The sequence below is a fragment of the Orbicella franksi genome, chromosome 7 (genome assembly GCF_964199315.1).
Source record: "Orbicella franksi chromosome 7, jaOrbFran1.1, whole genome shotgun sequence".
Classification (NCBI taxonomy): domain Eukaryota; kingdom Metazoa; phylum Cnidaria; class Anthozoa; order Scleractinia; family Merulinidae; genus Orbicella; species Orbicella franksi.
This window is the reverse complement of record NC_138151.1, coordinates 30474669-30494024: the sequence shown is the minus strand read 5'-3', so window position 1 is coordinate 30494024 and position 19356 is coordinate 30474669. Positions and strand designations below refer to the sequence as shown.

The following is a 19356-nucleotide window of genomic DNA, read 5'->3' as shown; positions in this document are numbered from 1 at the left end:
CCATTTTAGATAACGTTGACCACCCTGAGATTTCTCTTAACATTAATTTTATAACGGTCTTCCTATTGCGTACAGGATAATAGCAACCATTTAGTTTTAAAGGGATTAACTATACAAAGCATACAAGCCCTGGTACTCAAAACACTTGGAGAAAGGAGGGAGGAAGTAGCGGAACCTAGCAGATTCCACCCACCTAAACCAAAAAGGCAAAACTGATAAACAAGGCGTAAATAATGTTAAGGTTCAGAATCACCATAAAGTTCGCCTACATCCAGCAGAAGTCTCCTTTCGTCCATGAACGAAGCAGACGTACAGAGTTGCCACCAATATCGTATATGTTTGATGAGGAAGGCTACGAATCTTGCTATCTGGGAGAGAAACGCAAAAGTGACCAAGAGCAACACTAACACTGGAATAAAAGCTAAGGCTCCTACTTCAATCCACTCCAGGTGATCCAGGTAAGATTTCGCCGGCCCCAGATCTAAGCCAATAAAAAGCAAGGTTGCCCTTGGTAGGTTGATTGCTGCAATCATTGTCAAAGCAGAAAGGGACAAAGTCTCTGCTTTATTAGCCAGTGGGTCTCGATATGGATTCTTCAACATGTGATGAAGGGTCATCAGGAGGCAAGCGAAAGTCATGCAAACCATACGCAACATTGCATTGTGAATAAACGTATGGCATGCGAGAAGGACAAACCGTCGTCCAATCAGAATACTTTCCCAGTACAGTGTTCCTCCGTCATTAGTGCTTGGTGGGCGAAATGGACCATGAAGAACTTCCAAAACGTCGTCGCTCTCTTCCTGTGCATTCGTAGAATCGCTCATTCTTCGTTTTCGAATTTCTTTGAGAGACCAGCACAGGATAAATGGCAATGGAAAAATGCAAGCCGCAAGGAACTCATTTGCGCTTATGGATGACTTATAAAGTTTGAAGGAGCCAAAGTAAAGAACTAAGATAAAGGGCATCAAAAACACTACAATGTAAGCGAGAAAAATGTACTGCCACCATTGGAAGCATTGTACATTTCCGTCAATAAATAGGCATTGTTTTGATCCAATAGACACGCAATGCATAAGCTTCAAGGATGTTTCCGCCAGCCGTTCGTAACCCAGTAGTAGAACTTCAACAAGAACCGCCACATACTGACTTAGTTTTGGTTTTTCTTTTCGCCTGGAGATGTTGATGAAGCTATGCACGCAATAAATCAATAAAACGTCGGCCATTGTCACAGAGACGGTTGCAGAAAGAAACAACTCCTTTGTCACTGCTGTTAGCCCAGAAAAGGGACACCCGATTCTGTCATTTACTGTTCTAATCTGGAAATTGAAAGCGGACACCACGAGATAGGCGAAAGGTACCTTTTCAAAAAAGCTCTTTGTTGTGCCATCAATGAGAATCTCAGCGACTTGATAGAAGTAGAATGTAATTTTAATGTAGCCACTATCGGAGTGGTGGCGGTCACCAAGTTCGCCCGAATCATCTTCTAACTGGCCGTCCTTTCTTTTGTACCATAAGATCTGATCTGCAAGAAAACCAAGAATGGGTGGTTTTATCAAAAGATAGAGCGCCAATCCAGTTGTGAATATCATCGTTGCAATCCACAGCCAGTGTTGGTTACATTTCGCTATTTTGGTGCAATCAGCTGAAAACAGTGTTTCTGTGAATCCCTCTGCGCATTTTCCACACAAAGTACCATCTCTGTTGCCACGACATCGGTTGTAGTCTTTTGAATGGGGCAACGGACTTTGACAGTAATGTTCCGGGCAGCTAATAAATTGCAGTGATGGTGGATGGCCAGGTAATGGATAGCCCCAGAAATTTGGTTTCGCAGCTATGTTAGTTTCAGTGCAATTTCCACCAAATGGACAAGGTATACAGTCAACTGTAGAATTAACATGCAAACCTCGAGAAATCCCCTTTTGGAGGCTGTAATAACCTGGGATGCAAGACCGACAAGAATACTTTAAAACAGTGACATTTATTCGGCAAGACATGTTGTTTTTCTCCGTATAGACAATATGTGTTGCGTTTTCCAAGAGAAGCTTGCTTCCTTCGCTGCAGTGAATCTCCGATTTCTCATCTATATCAACGTATCCTCCACTGGAGGTGGCTAGCACCGGGAAATTGTTTTTCTCCGGGACTAGCGATATCATAGAAGTGTTTGTAAGATTTAAAGGTCCTCCACTTTCGGAATACAAGAAGGTGGATTTCTTATACGACGTGTTTTCTTTTGTTCTCAAGAAAGAACAGTTTTCAAACTCCACCTGACCAGTGCCATAAGCGGAATAAACATGCCCAGTCTGTTTGATGCCAAAATTATCTTGAAAAGTACATCTTTGAAATTTGGTAAATCCGTTACTTAGGTGCACTCCTCCAGCAATCAACCCGACATTATTTTCAAAGACGGTGTCTTCAAATGTCACGTGAGTTTCGTACTGCCAGAGCGGGTGAGTGTTCGCCTTGGTATCCGATCGAAGACAACCCATTTTCAGAGGTTTGTCTGGCTTGGTTAAAATCGAAATGCCTCCTGTAGCAGTCTCGTAAAAACCATCACCCGACTTATTTCCTGGAATGATCCATTTCTGAACCTCAGGATAGGGGTAAGTACAGTTGATGAATCTGGAGCGTCGTATTGTCAAGTTCTTCTTCCCTTCGAAGAAAAGGGCAAAATTACTGGAGGGCTTGGAGTCAAATGTGTCATTCTCGAGTCTGATTACTGCGTTTGAGGAATTAATGTTTTTTAATGGCGCGATATTCAGACGAATAGCATAGCTTTTCTGGATTGTTTCATTGCATGTAAAGAGAGTGTTTTTGATGATAACTTCAACTGAGGTTGGATCGAGAAGAGTTAACATAAGGTCATAATGATTTTTTACAAATGTGCAATTATCAACGTAGACTTTGACCGAAAATGAGTCATTTTTCGGAGGCGTTGATACCACTTGGAAACCATAGCGAAAGGAAGTGACTGTAACGTTGACCAGCTTAATTCGGTATTTGGGACTTACGAAGAATGCGTTTTGTTTTGTTCCGTTGCTGATCATCAGGCTGTTTGTTACTGTTACGCTTCCTGCATTACCGTTTGATGCCACTATACGGAAAGCAATTGCTTTCCTTTTATTTGGAGCATGGTCTATCAGTGAGCACCTCGAAATTGTTACGTTCGTTTTGCCTCCCAAAGTCTTCAAACTTAAAGAGCCGCCCACTGATGTTTTTAACCTCTTATAGAAACTGGAATTGTATAGTGTCACTTTTCCTCCTCTCAATAAAACTTCGATAGCAGTGCATTTTGATCCGTCCCCGTGCCAGTTCTGAACTGTTACATTTCTCAGGGTGAGATCTAGTTCATTTGGAAATGACCCATTATACAATCTATGGTGTTTTTTTACGGGGGGTACTCCTATTGCTATTGCGCATCCGAATTTTCTTGCACCACTGTAACTGAATAAAACGTTGGTGAGACTAATTGTTAATAACCCTCGTGGGGTGTTTGCAAACAGCGATCCACCAGCCAAAGCTCTGTTGTTTTTGAATGTTGAATTGAAAATCTTTAAAAACGCACTGATACTGGCCTCAAGGAACAAGCCTGCTCCTTTAGATTTTCCTTTCTGCTTGTTGAAAGAGGAATTCTGGATTTCCACATCTGCTTTGCCAGACTGAATCCCAATGCAAGGAGAACGATTGTTAATGCACTGAAAAGCCATGAACTTTACGTGTGCTTCTCTCACATTTGAGAAATACAAACGCTCTCTCTCGACTCTATTGCATTTTAGTTCCACATTGTTGTACTCCTCATTTGTCACCCCATTAGGAACAAAAAGGTCCATAAAAGGTCCATGATTTCCGACATAGCTGACGCTGGTGCATGATACAATAATCTGTACCGCTACTGATTTTTCTGGGTACTTTTTGCTGGTTGCAATCCTCACACCCCCTTTGTGAGAACCTGGGCCACCATTTTCTGAGAAATATGTATCACTGACGTTAATATTAAGCACTTGGTTTCCGTTTACTGAGTTGTTAACCAGAAGAACTTCGACACATTGCAAATTTTCGTGGAAATACGAAAAGCCTTGGATTTCAAGTTGAAAAGTTCTAATGCTCCCGATCTGAATACTCAAAGCCGAAGGCGAATGATGGAACGAGCAGTTAACAATTTTTACTAAACTGCAGTCATGAAAAGTTAAGGGCGTTTGCCAAAAAACGATCCCTGATAACTCGAACTCCATCCTCTGTGGGCCATTTGGTTTCTTGAAATGAATTCCTCCATCACAGAAAACATGAGATATTGAGCCCTTTATGCTCAAGCTTTTGTTGATATAAATACCTTGATGACTTTCAGAAACGCTGCAGTTGTAGAAGGTTCTTTTTGTACCAGTCCCTTCGAGGTAGATTTTTCCGCCACAGTCCACTTGGTGAACGGCCTTAACAATGGACTGACAAGGTTGATCTCTGGCGCCACAGTTGTTGGTGTCATGTCCAAGGGGCGACACATAAACTGTCGGGAAATTAAGCTCTTGTGCATCTAGAGCATTTTAATCAAAAGGAAAAAAAGAAATCGTGAGTCAACTTTAATGTAACAAGAAACTCGCTATGAATTAGAAATTCACCTTTATGATCATTCGGACCTCGTTAATGCTTACAATGTAGTTCAAGTTGATTGTAACTTGAGTGATCAATTCTGTACAAGAGGCTTTTAGTTAGCTTAAATGTTCAAAAGGTTTAGATGATGCGCGCCCCCAACAATTAAGGCGGGGGTTAACATGAAGGCCATATTTTTGCTGGGTATTATGGCTTGAATGCAAATATCTCGTTCACGTGTCAAGCAGTGAAAAATCTCTCTGCTCATTCCACATAGCTACGTTTTGGGCTGTTTTGTAAATTTTTTGGTGATTTTGGGGTATATTTGGGGATAAATAGTTTTCCTCAAAGGATTAGTAAAATTTATGGAAATAGGAAATTTTGAAGATTTGATGTTGTTTTAAAATTAGAATTTGAAGTTAGAAATTGGTAGACGTACACCAAACAGTTGCCCACCAACCCGGGGTTCCCTTTTGGGGGCAATCAACTGTCTGGTGGTGTTACAAACCCCTTTTTATCCTTTTAATCCCTCTTTAAACTTCCTAAAATTTCACTTAAATTCATTTGCACCCCCCGCCTTAAGAGTGTTAAAATTTGGTCACACGTACATTGAATGATCGCGTCAGTAGCCTCGTCAACACCAAATGACGGGGGGTCCGATTTGTTTGACAGATTCAAGGAAAACGAAAAATTTGTCTAATCTGAACTATGATGTTTTCATGAGGATACCCTATTAGGCGATTCGGAAAAAAACTTTGCGAAACTCCTTGGCCGAGCGAGAACCAGGGGCTTGGGGCGAATGACAGACGACGACGAATAACCAAACAAATGGGTGTTACTAGAAGCGGCTCGTCGCTATGGCAACGACCATTCAGTGACGGTCATGAACAGTAATGTAGCTCTAGTTGCTCCCATTCACTTTTGCTGCTTTCAGGCAGAGCTACCCTACAGGGTGTTTCAAAAATTCGTGGACACTTTTTTATACAAATAAATGATAGTTAGAGGATTCCCATGTTACTGAAAGTTTTATGTACATTGTTTCCTTTATCAATTTCCGAGAGTGTATTTAACGAATATTGTGTATTTAACAAATTGACTTCAGTTTTTTATGCATCTGTCCTCTAATTGATGATAAATTGCGTTATAACGTTGTCAAAGTGACTGTGGAACCACGAGTCTCAGGCGAATGATTCTGCAGTAAACTTTGACAATGTTATGACCAAATTTATCTTCAATAAGAGGACAGACGCATAAAAAACTGACGTCAATTTGTTTTTTACAATAACAAGACCCCAAAGTGGTCAAACGTCGGGAATAAATGAAGGTTAAAGATGCCGTAAACTTACCGTAGACAAAGCCAAGTAAATTTTATTCAAAGTGACGCGAATATTGTCAATAGCTCTTCTCGCTTTTTGATTCGCTACTTAGGAAAGTTAATAAAATCCCATTGGTTAAAAAGTTGACAGCTTGACGGCTGAAGGTTGAACTGTTGAAAGTTTGCATAAATTAAAATTTTATCCGTCTGTACTCTCATTGATGATAAAAATGAGCCAATCGGCGAGCTAGAAATTACACAGTTATCGTATAAAAAAGGTTTTTGTGGCATAGAACGAGCTACCGCCCTTAGCTTGCTAGTGATAAGTTTCGCCAGGCTTGCCGTAACCTTGATTTTAGTCCTTCCATCGTCTTAGGGATCGGATGTCTATATGCAGCTTCGTCAATGATGCTCCATAGGTTCTCGATGGGGTTAAGACTAGGTGAACTTGCTGGCCACTCATCTTTTAGAGTAAAACTCGGGAGGTTCCTCTTGCACCACTGCTGGTTTGCTTTCGCCGTATGAGCTGGTGCGCCATCTTTTACGAAGGTCGCGCTGCTTTTGTTCGTGAAAAGCTTTCGTTTTACAGGCTATTCTGTTGCACGTCGTCAGAGGAAAAGAGGCTTCACTTCTTTCTCAAGGATTTTTGTAATATAATACTCTGCCGTTACAGTTTGGCCTTGCGGAATAAAATGTAAGGAAGTAAGTATTGCCACCACAAGCTATCCATTTGGCGCTTCCTTTAACTTGGTACGATGGCGAAACCTGGCTTTCCTGTGCGCCTCATACCATATCGTTTTTAGGGTTGGGGAGATGGAAAAGGTATTAGGGCACTTATCGCTAAAGAGAAACTTTTTCCATTCATCTCCTGCAACTGCTGCAAAGATATTTGCGAGCGAATGCTAAGCGAGTTTTCCGCTGTTTGTTGCTCAGAAGTGGTCGTTTTTTTTTTTCTCTCAAGGTTTGCATCCTTTTCTGGACATATATCTCCACACGGTTGTTGTTGTTCCAAGCAGATCTTTGTTCTTCAGTTGTTTGCTGATTTTTTTTGATAGAACTGCCCTTTTTATACTTTGCTTTTTCTTTAATTTTCTTTGCTAGTCTGTCAAGGACTGTTGGTCTACCACTTCTTGGCTTGTCGTGAGACTCTTGAGAACTTGACCATTTTGCTACCAAGCTCCTGCTTTTTTGGAATAGTTTAGCCGTTCCTCGCGTAGATACTCCAAATGATCGTAAAATTGCTGCCTGTGTTCTTAAATACACTGCTTTTTTTACGGTTCATAATGCAAATTATGTCAAAACGATGAAAATCTAGTAGGAACAAAAAACAGACAAAGATGGCGGGAAAGTACAGAAACAAACACGGCATATATTTGCACCTTTTGGTGAGGAAGTATTTAATTCAACGATTCTTTTTATTTTTCATCTATAATAGTTCTGATAATCAATAAACAATAAGATTTCTTAATGTCTGTAAGAAAATGGAGAGAACAATGAAAAATCTGGATGATGTATAGACTTTTAAAATGTCCACGAACTTTTGAAACACCCTGCACAGTATTCTGAAGAGAGTCTGGAAGGGTATTCTCGGGATCCGGGATTTGGCCAAAATATGGTGCGGGAGTCGGGGAAACGTTAAATAGCTTGACGGGACCCGGGATTTGACTGCTTCCCGGGAAGCGGGACTCGCTAAAATTTGGTTACGGGATGCGAGATTTTTTTCGCCTGTCTGTCGGGAATTTGGGAAATTGTCACGACTCGAAGAAAAACGTTCCAGCGGCCAAAGAGAATCAACCACGCGAGCGCTAAGTGGTGTCTGCTTTCAAATCAAACTATAGCGTGTGCCTGGTTAATAGTAATCCAATTGAAAATGTCACAGAGTATTTTGTTCCAACCAGATGCCAGAAAAGTGCACGTACTGTAATAACATAGCAGTTATTTACTCGATGCTCAATTGACTTCAAGCTCTTCAGTCTCTTCATGGATTCACATTTATTGAAATCTTGATGGGATTTTTTCAAGAACTTAACCGCTAGATGGTCCTAGATACGGTAAATAGTGATGTCAGCTCTGCTACAGTTAGAGTTTTGGTCTCGTTTTATCTTACAGCCATATCATATGGTGATATCGTCATAGCATGCTCTTTCATCATACTGAGGTACAAAAAGCTATTTCTTTTTAGCAGAAGTCTTTAAAAACACGCGTAAATTAAAATATCAGTCGAAAGGGCCAATGTACATCTTACATTTATTAGCTTTTGTGGAAATTAGACTTTTTAATGTATTTTTCTGGGAAAGAAAAACGGGATTAGGGATAGTGATGAAGAAAGTGCGGGGTGCGTGATTCTCGTGAAAAAGGAGCGGGAATGCAGGATAAGGACCCCCTTTCCCCCCTTCCAGACCATCTGTGAATAGCCTAACAAGGACTGAAGCTTGGATGGGTGGAGCACGAACGGACGGACTGACTGATTGACTGACTTACTGACCGACCGACCGACCAACCGACTGACTGACTGACTGACTGAATGACAGAGAGATGGATGGATGGATTATCTGATTGATTGATTGACTGATTGATTGATTAATTCACTGACTGACTGACTGACGGGCTCATTGATTGACTGAGTCACTGATCGACTAATTGGCTAACTGACTCACTGACTGACTGATTGACCGACTGGCTGACTGACTGACTGACGGGCAGGCTTAAATTGAACTGGCCAATTGAACAGACTGTCACATGAATTGATCTCCTCGGTAGATTTTAGCTGATACCCCTGGGGCACTTCCGTATAAGAGGCTAATGGGAATGTGCCGCTGGATGGGGTCGCATTTTCACAACTGGATTGACTATCATGGGCTCGCATTTTCAATAGAGTTACTAGAATGAGGTCGCACATTTTCTGATATTCGGGGTAAGGCAGTTGTTCATATTTACGGTTAGCAAATGTACCAAAATGTTTGCACTGTAGATGAAAAGTAAAATGTTCTTTATTCAATAAACGGTACATACTTAAATAGAAAGTGACTAAGTTGGGATCGCGAAAATTACATATTTGCCCAAAAGTGACCAAGATGGAGTCTATAATTGGCCACAGAATAGACTATAATGGGTAGGGGCTCTGAGAGGCCAGCGGCAAATATTCAGCAAAAATTAACCCACGTACCTCCTCCGGGGCTGTTACACGTTAGTTACACCCGAGCTGACAATGCTGAGCCGTCGGCCAAATTAATCGCGAAATTAAAGAGGGTCGCAGCAGCTGTTTCTACTCTGGGGTGTACTGTTGAAATCAAAATTACCTTTAAAAGACAAGCTTTGATTTCCCTGACACCACAACATCTTTTCGACTTATGACGTAGTTTGTTTTCTAGTAGTTTTCCAAGCAGCACCTATTACCATAGCGACGGTAACGCGTTGCCGCTGATTTTGAAAAAGGTCAATTTAAACCTGGAAATGGCTAAATTGAAATTACGGACAATTCACATAGCCCGTAATTTGCATTAATGTAGTCGTTTTCGTTCCTGAATATATTACATCACAGCCACGTATAGGAGGCTCAATGTCAATTGAAAATGCTTTGCTACTATGATAATTTCTTGAACAGATAAGGAAAGCGTTATAGTTTAACATTTCGTTGTAAAGCTTCGAGAAATATTTTGTTCATAGGTCGAAGAGATGTTGTAATCAATTCTCTAGAAATTTTGATTTTAACTGGTACACCTCAAGGCCAAAAAAACTGATGCAAGCCTCCTTAACGTCGCGGCGCGCCCATAAAAATTGATGTCTACGTTTCAACAGACATTTACAAAGATGTTTACGAGAATACACCCCAGGTCATCATGTATAAATTGCAGTTCCATATTTTCATTTTCTGAAGGAAAACGTGTTTGATACAACGAAAAGCAGCAAGACGCTAATACCATCTTTTTCATTTTTTCGTTTTTAAATTTCAGTTGTTTCGAACCTTTCAGCAACATCAAGTCATGATTAAAATAAAACCCTTTTTCCATAATAAAGAAACAAGTCATCTCCAGGTGACGTGAAAGCAAAAACATTAATCTCGAACCATATCGACTCTAGTGGCGTCCTGTGATCAAATCAGCTCAGATCAGATCCATCAGGATTTGGGTCACAGACGGGCGATCGAGGAACAATAAATTTCTTCTTGATGTTTTCGAAGATGAATCAACCTTGCGAATGGGAAAAATTATTTCGCGAACGCGCTGGTCGCTATCGCTACAAGCACAAAGGGTCGGGTGTGGTCCGAGACACCCTTATGACCATACGGAAAGCTTTCAAAAAAGGCGCGATCAAGGTGGCGAAAACAGCCGCAAAAGGGGCGGCTGAGAAAAGGGCAAAAAACTTGGTGAAGCAGGGTGGAAAAGGGGTCCGATAAAATTCAACAAATACTACGAAAAAGGAGGCCAAAAACGCTGGAACGGCGGTCAAAGACAACACCCAGCATGGCGCCGAAAAATACATCAGATGCAATGATGAAACTCAGTCAAATTTTGGCAAACCAACTTTAAATTCAGAAGTAAAATATTTTTTATTTCTTATTCCCCTCAACCGCTATTCGTTTTGGGGTATTTGATGTGTTGTGTCGGAATAGTTGCATGCTCTTCAGAGATAGCTGATGTCTGAGTAGATGTTCTGTCTTTTCTATTTCAGAAAATTCAAAATCGAACGAGTTATCCCACTCTAACGCCATTATGTTGATAAACGGGGTAACCACTGCTTATCGAAACTTTTATAGGCACCGTGACATAATGTACCTTTTGTAGTCCATTGTCATATACTATATTTAAACATGACGTTGATCTATCGAAAGTTCTGCGTTTATCATGCTCGGTCGAACAAAATTAAAACTAACACGAATTTGCATATCCACCCTGTTGTGTATTATCGCGGCGCGGGCAGCATTATTTCAGCGCTTTCAATTTATTTTTTGAGAAAAATTCAGCAAGCTGCTGGCCGTTTCATCGAACAAACACGCTTACTTGGCTGGAAAAAAAAAGTTTTTTCGGTTATTGTTTATGCTAATTTAAAATCAAAATAATTATTTCCTGTTTCTTTCGATCTTTTCATTCCAAGATTCAGGATGTACTCGGGGCTCCTTTTTTTCTTTTTCATCGCATACGCCAGCGAAGACGGCGACCACACGAAAATCATTTGGCCGCGTTCTCGTGTTCAAGTTTCAACAGGACCGACGGTCCGTATTTGTTGTACGCTTGGTCTTGGACTTCAAGCACCTTGTACAAACCCTGCTGAATGTCGCGCCATTTGCTGATTGTTTCACGTTCTTCAAAGTCTTCAACAGCTGGCTAAAAACGCCTGTCTTGTGGTGGCGTGTCAACTACGTCCTAAGTTTGTCCGCGCTCCATCGTGTTATACCAAGGGTTTGTCACTTGTTCAAATAGAAAGCACCGCCACCAGCTCAACCAATTCAGCAAGCTAAGCTGTGCTTTATCGATATTTCTTGACCGCGGCGACACTACCTTGCTTGATATGAGAGTCTGTCTGCCTCTTCTTCTCTTTTTTGATCATGAGACTGCTCAATTAACTTCTTACGCCGGACTGCGGTCTATGGGAAGTTAATACACGAGCTGCTCGCTTCTTTAAATAAGGTTTCGTTGGTCTGGCATTTCTCCATTCTTATATTTGTGGCAGAAATAATTTTCTGTTGCTCCTCGCGAGCAGCACAGGGCCTGTCTTTACGTTTTTTTTGAGAAGAAAATATCGGCAACCTCTTGTGGCTCCACTCGTTTCATGGCGTCAACAATATCTTTTGGTATATCGGCATAGGTCGGTTTACACGATGAATAACCAACCGTCATGGACCTATCTGAAGCAAGCAATTGCTCACACCGTTTCGGTTTTTTACTGCTTTGTTCAACAACTCCTTTCCGCCCGCGTCCCATGTTTATACAGGTATATCATGAATTTTCCATTACCTTTTTTTTTTGTTTTTGTTTTGGGTATCCTCGTTTTTTTGCTTGCACTGACTGTGTAACATTTTACCGCATTTAAGGCATTCGTTCAAATAAAAAATTCCACGAGCAGCACAGGGTAGTATGTCTGGGGTCAAAAAGATACTGACCGATCTAACGGTGTTTGTGTGTATCAGCGCTGAGGGCTTCTGAAGTGCTGATATTCCGCAAAAAGGCTGTTCAGATTTGCCGCTATCTTTTTGACCTCAGACATATTACTCAAATTCTGTGCGAAGATGCCTGTTGTAAAAAGTTAAAATTTACGTAGTGTCTTTAAATCTGTTACAATGTTTGAGCTTACCTAATTCCTTCGTTGACATGTACAAAGCAAGCATAAGAAGCCCTTTAAAAAGCCATTTCTTCGCCATTGAAAATGACTCGAAGAGACGAGACTGCACAATCCTCTAAGCTATCAACAGATATGTTTGCGTGTCTCTTCACGTCGCATATACCTTTCTATCTCTCATTCGAATGAGAAACATCTCCGAAACTGATTAATTTCAAAACTGAAAGATGACAGACTTAAATCTAAAACTGACATCATTTAATTTTAGAGGGCCGTTAAGTATTCATGCTATTGTCTAGAGGGGTTTGCAAATGATCCCAGGACCGCAAATGATCCCGGACAGCAAATGATCCCCAAATTGAACCGCAAACGATCCCGGACCGGAAATGATCCCGACCAAAAATAAGGAATGACATGGATTTATATCAGAGGAAGGTGAAAACATATATAAAAATTACAAAATAACAAGCATGTTTTATCATTCCACAGCTTTGTTTTTTTTGTTTTTCGAAGGGTATTGACCTAGAAAAACACGAGTCTCCTGTAGCTCAGCGGTAGAGCATCCTGAGTAATCGGAAGGTCATAGGTTCGCCTCCTGTTTGGAGCACACGGATTTTTTTCTGAGTATGCCCGCGTCATTTTCAGGTAAATTCATAATTTCATGATCAATATTTCACTTTTATTGGAACAGTTTTTCAACAAGCTTACGTGAAAGTGAAATTACGCCCAAGCGCGGGAAACGGACATGTTGACACTTCGAAACTTGCCAGTTCGTTTTGTGTATTCCAACTGACAACGTAACAAAGTTCGAGTTGTCATTGAAGTTTGGAAGACGACAAAATTGAGCTCGAACTGCCAAAGAAAAACTCTTACGTAAAGAAAAAGAGTGACCGGGTTTCCGAGGAGCGGAAAACAAGTTGCACATTATGAATTGCTCATTCTTTGAAGATCGGAACTGCCTTTGCTGCCTGCGACGGACTGGTTTGCTGATGACAACTTGTAGATCTTTTGTCAATCTGCTGACCCGAAGGATGACAGGTCTGCTTTCCGCCGGAAAGTGCCTTCAACACATCACTGCAGATATGTACCTGAGAAAAAGAAGGACGCGAGTTGCAATGAGCGAGGGATTGCTCATTTCGGTGATGTGAATTGGATATTATATGACGACTACGTACGACACCATTGGACCACAGGGTTGTAGCTGTCGCTCTAATGTTGTGGTTTGTACATGTATATATTTTCGACAGCCCGGCTGCTTCGCTGATTCTTTTCATCAAATTTGCGAGGCTGTTGACCCCAAAAGGCCTTGCTTCGTACCAAACATCGTCGTCTGCCTTCGCATTCGCTGGTACTAAAATAATGCTGTGCAATTTGGAATTACGTTGTCAAGATAGACTTTCAAAACTTACATTCTGGCCTCTTTTTCATGGCTCGGACTGCCGTTTGCACCACCGGGATGATTCTTGGACGGCCTTCGACATCGGCATGTAAAACTGCTTGTGTTCAGCGCTCTGAGTACTTTCCGGCCCCTTCAGCAAAAGAAGAGGACAATGTGTTTCCATAGTTTGGTGAAAAGAGAAAAAGCCCCACGGTTTCTCAGCTGTCTGAGATGCCCTTTCTTTGATTGCAGGTTTGTGGTTGACATTTTCTTTCCCAACTCTTTTGAAAATGATTAATTATTATTTTTTTTAATGGTTTGTTTGTTTTCTCAATTTAATGGCAACTTAAAAGAATACAATGCCACAAAAGTGAAAAGAGAAATGCCTTAAGGTTGGTCCGTTACTTTAGAGCTCGGGACACTGAAATTAATACTTGGTCTAATTCAAGGAATGTTAGTTAGCAAATACCCAAAATATAAGACATCTTTTGACTTACGCGACAGGCTTCTCCTTACTCTATTTTATGAACCCTGTCGAGCTACAACTTTGTAAAACTTAACGTTCTTAGAGCTGAGGGTGTTATCTGATTACAATTGAAAACTCAGAGGGATAGGTATTTCTTGTTTTTAATTTCGAAATATGAAAAAGTCACATGAAAATCAGCAATTCATGTATTATCATTTTGGCGACCCCAAAATTCACCCACTTTCATTTTTATTTCGATTCCCTCTTTTTTTTTTTTTTTTTTTTTTGTTGGCTCGGGGCAGTGATTTGCCATTTCTGAATTACATAGTTGTTGTTTAATAAAGCCACATCCAAGTAAAAGTACAGAAAACTACAGCAATGAGGCAAATAAAAATTGTATTAACACTCTTGAAGTACAGTTACGTACAACTTAATTGAAAATGAAATTGAAACCGACTAAAACAACTGCTGTATAACCCGTGATAAAAAAAGCCGTTCTACGCGTGATATTAATTAATGTTCTGTAACCATTACATCAGGCCCATTCTCCAACAAGAGAAAGCATTACTGCCGGCGGGTTCACGTTTTGCCACAAATCTTAGCAGAATATACCAAATTTGGGGTTTGAATCCACTTGGCTCAAATGGAGCAAGAATTAAGTACGGAACGAAAACCAGCAAATCGTAATTTGGTGACGGAGGGATTTCGCTCCTTCGTGTACTTCGGGGCAATAGTGTGCATGATTTCTTGCTTTGTCATCCTGTTTGTTTCACTGATCTCCATGGAAAGGCGAGTTGCTTTACTTGAAAGCAAGCTCAGTGAGATTTCTGAGAATTCCAAGAATGGCGTCAAAGAATCTCTGAGCGCCGTGCATGTAAGACATGAGCGAAATGCTAACCCGACAACAACTTTGTCAGGCCTGACAAAGAGACTTATCGCACTGGAAAGCAGGTAAAACACGTATTTGTTCAGATAAATCTGATTTATAGTACACCTGATTCCACTGAAGATGCAGTGCCATGACCCTAAAATTGACAATTTTCAAAAAGAACGTGCTTGATAATTTCAGTAAGACTTCTTTGCTACATTTAATTTAAAACACAAGTTCCACGTAAAAAGATTCATTCTAAATAAAGTTATGAAGGAAAAATGATACTGTCAATTAATAACGTCTAGTCACCAGGTTGTCACTCTTTTGACGCGTGACCCGAGCGAGTCTCGTTTTGGATCTTCTGCGAGCAGCCAAAGTTTGTTTACTTGGCAAATTGTAAGTTAGATTTAGAGGTAGAAACTTTACCATGAAACAGAATTGGCTCCCGTTGATGAAGTGTTTTGTTTAATTTCGCAGAACAGTAAACCTTTCTAAAGACTTGCGTATGAAGTCCTCGCTTCGAGGTCAGTAAACAATTATTTATTAGTTGTTTCTATTAGTATTATTTACTTCAAAATCACAATGTATTAGATTTTCCATTATCCATTTTCTTCCAGAAATATAAATACAATAAATTAGACCAAAGGTTGGGAGAAGTTTAGCAGAAATCACTGTCTAGTGCATCATCTCATTACTGAGGAGAATATTGCTGTAAGGCCGTTATATATTTATCTGGCAATTTTTTATATGCCCTTGTAATCTAAGGAACAGATAGACCTCCGATTACTCCAATTACAGAGTTGTTTGTGTTATAGACGTTTCAGGTTTTCTTTTATTAAAACATGAAAGAAGACGTGCATGGGAATTTGGATGATTTTAATCAACCGAATTTAAAAAATAAACACAGGGGAGTACTGATTGAAAGAAATATTGTTTAGGTCGAGACGGACGAGATGGCAATCCAGGACCTCCCGGACCTTCTGGTAATTAATAAACTAATCCATTTCTTATCGCTATTCAGACTAAGCGTGCTATTTTATTTGCCCGTGGGTTCGTTCCTGGAGACAATATGGCTTCTCACCTTTTCAGTTACTTGAGGGTGGTAAAGAGGGGAGGGGGGGGGGGGGGAGTATAGATCACGTTTCACGGAAAATAAAGCAACCCTTTCACAATTCACGAAAAACACAACATTGGCATTTCACGCTTCACGGAAAATAAAAGAGAAAGTTTCGGAAAATCACGGTTCACGGCGACTATGGAGATCACGATTCACGAGGAAAAAGATGGCTTTTTCACATTTCACAGGAAATAAAAAGGGCCGACCACGGGTCACGAAAATATACTTTATCACCCTCTTACTTTGTTTCCGGTGTGACGGTCACACAAGGGACTGCGAGATGAGAGTAGATTTGTTCTTTTTCCGAAACCAGAGAACTTTCAACAGGCTTTCAGGATTCTTGTGCACAGTGTACACTCTACGGTATTGAAAGAAAATAAGCAAGTAACTCATTTTCGGAGATTATAATTTAATGGCTCACTTAGCTTGTCGGACGATCTTAGGACGAAGATTTTCTAGGTAGAGCCAGCTCTAAGTTTTAGCTAGGTTTGGCTTACAGTTGGCTGCTCAGTTAGTTTGAATCACTCCCTGTTGTTATAACAGTCAGATGCTTTTACGACTTTACAGTTTAAATTAACAATCATATATTGACATTTTCAGGACGGGACGGTAGAGACGGAAGAGAAGGTCCCGCGGGTCCTCGTGGGATTTCAGGACCAAAAGGTATCTCAAACTAGTAAATGTATGTTACAAGCTTACTCTGCTATTACCAATCTGTAACATGGCTCCTCCGGGCTACTCTTGATCGTTGTCCGTTCAAGAGTCTTGGGAAGAGACTATTCACCTATAGATGTTTCACGATTGGTTTTTCATTCGTTTCATGTTTGTTGGTTTTTATTTACTTTTTTTTTTTTTTTCAATTTATCACATATTTACTAAATATCAGTATATAATGAAAGTAAGTCCAGGGAAGCCAACAACGTTTATCTAATTAATAAAAACCCATGATTCTACTTTGCCGAAGTTTGTGTTACAAGCAATAAAACAATATATTATTTGATTGTTTTAAAACAACAGGTGATGTTGGTCGAGCTGGAAGTCCTGGGCCCCAGGGACCTGCCGGCCCTCAAGGAACAATAGGACCAGAAGGACCGGCGCTGTCAGGTGTGAGTTACAACCGCTGGGGACGAACGAACTGCTCAGGAGATGCCATTACGGTGTACACAGGTAAGTTGGGGGAAAATTAAATCATGTACTCAAAGTTAGAATAATGATGTTAAAACCTTACGGAGACCTATAACATTCATTCATGACTGACGAGGGCTAAGAGTTGAAATGGAAAAACCTAATCTACTCCACCATGTTTCTCGGTTAATCGTCAACTTATAAAAATCTTCCTTAGGAAGGTTTCCTTATATAGTGAACCCCTGCGTTTAAAACAGCTCGCCCACAGAGAGGGGATAGGGGGTAGGGAATTGTTTTTTTTCTGATTTGTCCCAATGGCGCATAGCCAATGACAATTCTTAGACGCATCTTTTAGAGTTTCCTCGTCATTTTGTGCTTCCATCTTTCTCTTACTCGGCCACTCAATCCTCGGTACTGTGTTGCTCGGGTCAGTGTTTGATGCATATCCTTTGACTTTGCTGTAGGTGCGATGGGCGGTGGATACTACACTCACACCGGTGGTGGCACCAACTACGTCTGTCTAACCAACAATCCTATATATGACAAATACCAGAGTGGGTGGCAGGGTACAGCAGCAATATACGGTACCGAGTACCAAATATCATTTGCAGGCTTTACAAAAGGCGATCTTAGTGAACATGATGCACCTTGCGCTGTGTGTTACGTCAGATCACGTGGGTCCCAAGTGACGATTCCTGGAACCAACAAGTGTCCTTCAGGTTGGACCAGAGAGTATTATGGGTATCTGATGACCTCTCACTACGACCATGCCCATCCCAGTGAATTTGTGTGCGTTGACGTAGATGCCGAGGCTGTGCCAGGAAGTCACAAAGACACAAATGGCGCTTTGTTGTACGTTGTACAGGGAGATTGTGGGCATGCCTTACCTTGCAAACCGTACATTCATGGCTATGAACTAACCTGTGTTGTTTGTACCAAATAGTCAAGTACTTACCAAAATGTAAAACAACTGTAGCTTAGTCGAGCGGTGAAGGGTTGTTAGCAATTACAAATCAAAATCTTCTCTCTGTGAACCAAACTATAAATGTAACTTGTAAGGCCTGGATCACAACATCGTCATAAAGACAAAGCAGCGAGGTCACGCAAACGCAAAGAACGCATCTTTTAATATGATATCTTGTGTCACTAGTGTGAACAACGCGCTGCAAAACAAACTAGCAAGACCATACGGAGATTAGCATAACGAAATAAGAAAAGAGTATTCTTGCTATGCCTTCTGTTACCAGTAAACCAGGCTGAAGAAGACTTACAGTGATGTAGTTACTTCAGCGAATAATATTGATTTTATCTCAGTTTTATGCAGTTCGAGTCTGAAGCTGAACATCCTCTGTATTAATCTAGACGTAAAACGATTAAAGGATAGTTTAAATGCTGTGTTTAATGTCCAGTTAGTTAACCTTATTTATTACAATAGTTACAAGCGAACTTATTCTCCTATTTTGTCTGATCCACCATACAAGGTATAGGTAATAAGAGACAGACGAGGAACTGACATCTGACCATAAACACCATATATCAAACTACCGTGCTAAATCATCAAGATAGAGAAAAGAGAAACAGAAATTCACTTGACATGCGAGTCTATTCTTTTCCTGGAAAAAAAAAAAGTCTGCCTGCAATGTTCCATCGGCGATTTTCTCAAGACATAAAACTCAAACAATATATTACAAGTCAACATAGCATGCGGTTACACATGCCGGCTTCTCATGATTGTCATGGCAAACACGAGCTACCAGAGAGAGAAAGGGGGATACTTCGAATATTACATTGCCGGAAAGCAACGGCTCAGGAAGCCCAGAGTACAGAAGGAGCTTCCTTTGTCCCTGTGGGCAGAACTGAAATTCAAGTGAGATTTAAGTGACCCCAAACTGTTAGTGCACACGAGTTTAGCATTCAACCCTCAAGCGTATAAGAGAGGGGAGTGGGAAGCGAAGGGGGACGGGGTGAATACCACATGAGCAACAAGTTCAAAAGTATGTATTATCTTGTAGAGCAAGCCGAGGGCAATCTTCTCAACAGAAAACAATTTTAATATATCTTGCCACATCTAAAACCAAAAGAAGATCTTCAGGTACTCCCCACCCCCTTCTCCCACCGTATGAGTTTGCATGACGTCTTATAGCAAACTAGACTTTAACGACAAAATTCCGAGGGGATGAACATCAATGATCGAATCCTTCACCTCGAGGACAAGCACTCACAGCCA

The 19356-nt window shown here is 40.8% G+C and overlaps 2 protein-coding genes across 2 annotated transcripts in view; one reads left to right on the top strand and one right to left on the bottom strand.

Moving 5' to 3' along the window:
* Positions 1 to 13959, bottom strand: part of LOC145493753 (uncharacterized) — a 15198-nt gene extending 1239 nt beyond the window's left edge. Inside the window, exons 1-2 of the mRNA XM_081473211.1 lie at positions 12188 to 13959; positions 1 to 4525 (exon numbers count right to left, since the gene is read on the bottom strand). The exon at positions 1 to 4525 is cut by the window's left edge and continues 1239 nt beyond it. Coding sequence (XP_081329337.1) covers positions 237 to 4525; positions 12188 to 12254 — 4356 coding nt within the window. The 5' untranslated portion in view covers positions 12255 to 13959 and the 3' untranslated portion in view covers positions 1 to 236. The remainder of the gene's footprint in view (positions 4526 to 12187) is intronic.
* Positions 13960 to 14303: 344 nt separating this feature from the next.
* On the top strand, positions 14304 to 18514 carry LOC145493754 (uncharacterized). Its single transcript, XM_081473212.1, has 6 exons — positions 14304 to 14967; positions 15365 to 15411; positions 15826 to 15870; positions 16605 to 16667; positions 17022 to 17171; positions 17594 to 18514. Exons 1-6 carry the CDS (start codon positions 14660 to 14662, stop codon positions 18070 to 18072), a joined length of 1092 nt encoding a protein of 363 aa, XP_081329338.1. The 5' UTR covers positions 14304 to 14659; the 3' UTR covers positions 18073 to 18514.
* The last annotated feature ends 842 nt before the right edge of the window (positions 18515 to 19356 follow it).